Raw genomic sequence first — 4,943 nt, 5'->3', positions numbered from 1 at the left:
GTGTGTGTGTGTGTGTGTGTGTGTGAGTGTGAGTGTGTGTGTGTGTGTGTGTGCTTCAGCAGCTGGGGTGGCTGACTGTGTTGAATCACTGGGATATGCTTTCTCTCTGCATAAGTGTCTCCTCTATTAAAGCTGCAGTGGCTATTGATTTCTGAGCGAGCAGATTTTTATGCTGATGTGAGCAGGTCCCACTGGCCAAGAGACAGAATGAGACTGTGATCATCTCAACCGCAGGATAAACCCTCCCGTGACATCACCAGAACTCAAAGCTCAAATCACACACACACACACACAAACACACACATACACATTTACTCGGCTAAATGAGGACACACTAGAGAAATGCTAATTCATAATATAAATGTTTTCATTTGTTTTAAAATGTATTTGTTTTCCTTTTGAAGCAGTCCACAATCCAGTCGCTCGTTATGTATTTTTAAGTTTCTGTTGATCATATTTAATGGCCTTTATGTACTGTATGTGTGTTGATCAATCTTTATACTACCAGTCAAATTTCGGGATAATTACGAGTCTCTTCTGCTTGCCAAGGCTCCATTTATATGATTAAAAAAAAAAATTTATTTGTTGTGGACACTGTGATACTTTACCATTCAAAAGTTTGAGGTAAATAAGATTTGTTTTTTAAGAAATAATTTATATTTATAAATTTGTAACATTTACAATGTTTCAAGATTTCTATTTCAAATAAATGCTATTCTTTTTAACTTTCCATTCATCAAAGAATGCTGAAAAATAAAATGCATCACAGTTTCCCCAAAAATATTGTGCAGCACAACTGTGTTCAACACTGATGATAATCAGAATTGTTTTTTGAGCAGCAGATCAGCATATTATACTGATTTCTGAAGATCATGTGACACTGAAGACTGATGCTGAAAATACAGCTGCGCATCACAGGAATAAATTACATTTGAACAGATATTCACATCATTTAAATTGTAATAACATTTCACTGTTTTCCTGTATTTTTGAATTAATAAATGCAGCCTTGGTGAGCAGACTTATTTCTAAAACATTAAAAAGCTCAATTATTCCACATTTTTGACCAGTAGTTTATATGTGAATAAAACCTAAATTAAATCTGCTCATCATCTCTAGCTATCGTGTCTCTGCAGAGGACTTGAATTAAGCTGCTCAAATCATATGGATTACTTATAGGCTGTCTTTAAGAAGTTTTTGAAGCATCAAATTTCGGTTGCATGGCGTTTGATGGACAAAAATGATGTGTGAATATGAAAATGATCTTCATTTGTATTTTGAAGATGAACAAAAGTCACGCAGGGTCTAGAAGGACAGGAGTATGTTTATTTTTGGATGAACTGTCCCTTTAAATGTCCCCTGTGTGTCTCAGCTCAGAGTTGCTCTGAGAGTGACGGGGTCAGCAGGGTCACTGAAAGAAAGCAGGAAAACAAGTGTGATGTTTATCGCTGTAGTCATTTCCAATATCCACTTCATATTCAGCACGTTTGTGTAAGGTCTCTGCAGTCAGCAGTTCTCGTGATCTGCCCATCTAGACAGCACAAGGCTGCTCTAAACAGGAGGATGCACAATTATTCTGCCTCATTAGATATCTTGCTTTGACCAAATTCTAAGGCAGCATCGCATGAATTCTCCACGAATAAGTAAATCCCAAAATGCATGATGGCTTGAAAATATTGCAGAAAACAACCGTCATTTGGAACGCACTTCACACAAAGGCTGATACTAATGAATGTCAGTTGTACCAATTTGACATTGTTACACATGATTATGCCTCACTAATTACCTATTTTAGAATGAGAACTAAAATGAACTCTGCAGACATTAAAAAAAAAAAAAAAAGTTTCTTGAATAAACAATTGGTGGAATAATTCATGCAAATGTCCTAATTAGTCTCCTCCTTTATAAGAATAACATAGCAAATGAATGTATAGTATTTTAACCATAGCAATAACCAGACAAAAAATAAAAAGAACATGGGTTTTCACTTTGTTGAGCATTTTTGTCTACAGAAACAAGCATGTTTAAAGGTGCAGATGGTTTGAAAGTGCTTGTTTTGATCAAAACCAGTCATTTAAGAGCATTTTAGTCTGGTTTTTAATTCACTGGAAATGATAAAAGTTTGATCCATCTAATTGAAAATGCACTGTTTAACCCAATGTTTGAGTGCTTATTCAAGTCAGGCCACCTTTATTTCTGTAACGTTTCACACAACACAGATCGAGTCAAAGCAGTTTCACAGTAATAAACAGCAGTAATTATTACCTGTTAAACACTCTCAATATGCTACACTTTTTATTTGTGTATTTTCGTTCTTTTTTCTTCTTCTTTTACTTTTTTATGACTGGGGTATTCTTCTCTTTGGTCTATCTTTTGTGTGTAATAGCAGTTGTTTTGTTATTATCAGTGCGCACAGTCTATCTGTAGTTCATCCTGTGCTATATTCTGTCCTGGCTGATGTTGAGGATGGGAGTCTGCAAACAGCCTGCCATTATAAAAGTTGTCCTTGATTTTAAAAGCCCTATCTGTATGCTGCTTTTGAACGAGTTGCATGTAGAGTGTTTCAAATCAGTGTCTTCTGAGGAACCATTTAGGTCAGGACCCTGCCTTAAAGTCAGCAAGAAATGGAAATTGTGAAAAGTTGAGCATATTGTGCAACACCAGCAGATGACATGGCAGCCCAAATCATCACTGATTGTGGAAACTTCACACTGGACTTCAAGCAACATGGTTTCTGTGCCTCTCCACTCTTCCTCCAGACCTCCGGACTTTGGTCCACTGTGTTTTCTGAAGTCCACAGTCAACGCAGCCATCTACCAGGAAATTTTAGAGCACTTCATGCTTCCTTCTGCTGACAAGCTTTATGGAGATGCTGATTTCATTTTCCAGCAGGATTTGGCACCTGCCCACACTGCCAAAAGCACCAAAAGCTGGTTCAATGACCATGGTGTTGGTGTGCTTGACTGGCCAGCAAACTCACCAGACCTGAACCCCTGAGAGAATCTATGGGGTATTGTCAAGAGGAAGATGAGAGACACCAGACTCAACCATGCAGATGAGCTGAAGGCCGCTATCAAAGAAACCTGGGCATCCATACCACCTCAGCAGTGCCACAGGCTGATTGCCTCCATGCCACGCCGCACTGATGCAGTAATTCATGCAAAAGGAGCCCCAACCAAGTATTGAGTACATGTACAGTAAATGAACATACTTTCCAGAAGGCCAACAATTCACTAAAAATGTTTTTTATTGGTCTTATGAAGTATTCTAATTTGTTGAGATAGTGAATTGGTGGGTTTGTGTTAAATGTGAGCCAAAATCATCACAATTAAAAGAACCAAAGACTTAAACTACTTCAGTCTGTGTGCATAGAATTGATTTAATACACAAGTTTCACAATTTGAGTTGAATTACTGAAATAAATGAACTTTTCCATGACATTCTAATTTATTGAGATGCACCTGTATTTCTGAGTGAGATGGGTTATTAAACTATATATATATATATATAGACTTGATTTAATCCATTGGTTGTTGATTGGATTGTGAACAGTGAGTGTTGCACCCCTGAATGAGGCAGATCTGAATGTCATTGGCTTAAATGCATTGCAGTCTCATAAGGAGCAAGTTATGACATTTTAATTGCAAAGATTATGAGGAATATAAAAAAATATGCATGAATGAATCATTCACAATAAGAACAATAACATAGAAAATAATGAGAATAATAAATGACAATTGTGATTTCATGCCGACAGCTGTCTGTGTAGACAGTAAAAACTGTGACCAATCACTCAAATGCAAGAAGAAGAGCAACTTCAGGCACATTAATGAAATAAAACAAGGCAGAATTGTTTGAATAAGAAAATACAGCTTAAACACACACACACTGACACACTCTGTCTGAACAGGCGTTTATCAGCCGGCTCTATAAACTTCCCTTGTGCTTCAGTTGACTGAAACAAATCTTCTCCTTCATTTAGTAAATCAAAGCACTTACAATGATCTGTCAATTAGCATAGCACCGATTAATTACTGGCAGCGCAGACGCTCTCACGTTTGGCTGACGCACGTACAGCCAAACCTGTCCAAAACACCACGCTCATCCTCATGAAGACTCATGTGTGTTGATTTATTAAGTGTGTGTGTCATTGTGTGTGTGTTTTCACAGACATGTGCGGTGGGCTTCCGCAGGGTTAACGGGACGCTGTATCGCGGCGTGTGTGAACTCTGTCAATGCCACGGACACGCAGAGCACTGCGACGACATCACTGGACACTGCCTGGTAATGTGTGTGTGTGTGTGTGTGTGTGTCCTCATTACTGAGGTGAGGGACTGTATTTTGTTTTTTCTTTCTTTTCTTTTTTCATAGTGAGTATACAGAATTGACTTGCTTTGTCATTGCTGCTTTTGTTGTTGTAGCTGTTTGCCCATAATAACAGAACTGCATTATAACACAATCTGCTGTGAATGCAGTTCAAATGGAGTCACAGAAAATAGAACCGTTCCATTTCCTGTGTGTGTGTGTGTGTGATAGAGTGAGTGAGTGAGTGTGTGTGTGTGTGTGTGTGTGTGTGTGTGTGAGAGTGAGTGTGTGTGTGTGTGTGTGTGTGTGAGTGAGTGAGTGAGAGTGTGTGTGTGTGTGTGTGTGTGTGTGTGTGTGTGTGTGTGTTGCACACTCTCTTCTGTCTCGTTCTCTCTCTCTTCCATCCAGTGAGTGTGTTATTGTAAAGCCAGAGTAAATGGCACAGGTTTTAATGGATTGTTTATTTGTATGCAAACACAAACAAGGTTTGCGTCCACATGATCTATGAGTATTGAATTATGTTTAAAGTACATAACTGACACATTACCAAACAATAGCAAACACAAACAAACGTGTTCAGACAACAGTATCACTACAGCAGAGAGAGAGAGAGAGAGAGAGAGAGAGAGAGAGAGAGA

General features: G+C 38.3%; 1 protein-coding gene across 1 annotated transcript in view; it reads left to right on the top strand.

Annotated features, from left to right (window-relative positions):
- Positions 1-4,943, top strand: part of lama2 (laminin, alpha 2) — a gene marked incomplete at its 5' end in the record, with an annotated part of 106,098 nt that overhangs the window by 9,995 nt on the left and 91,160 nt on the right. The window contains one exon of the mRNA XM_016244669.1: positions 4,171-4,284. Within this exon, the coding sequence (XP_016100155.1) occupies positions 4,171-4,284 (114 nt within the window). The remainder of the gene's footprint in view (positions 1-4,170; positions 4,285-4,943) is intronic.

This window comes from Sinocyclocheilus grahami, unplaced genomic scaffold (assembly GCF_001515645.1).
Source record: "Sinocyclocheilus grahami isolate Dianchi unplaced genomic scaffold, SAMN03320097.WGS_v1.1 scaffold730.1, whole genome shotgun sequence".
Classification (NCBI taxonomy): Eukaryota; Metazoa; Chordata; class Actinopteri; order Cypriniformes; family Cyprinidae; genus Sinocyclocheilus; species Sinocyclocheilus grahami.
The sequence above is the reverse complement of the archived record's forward strand: the minus strand, read 5'-3'. Positions and strand labels throughout refer to the sequence as shown.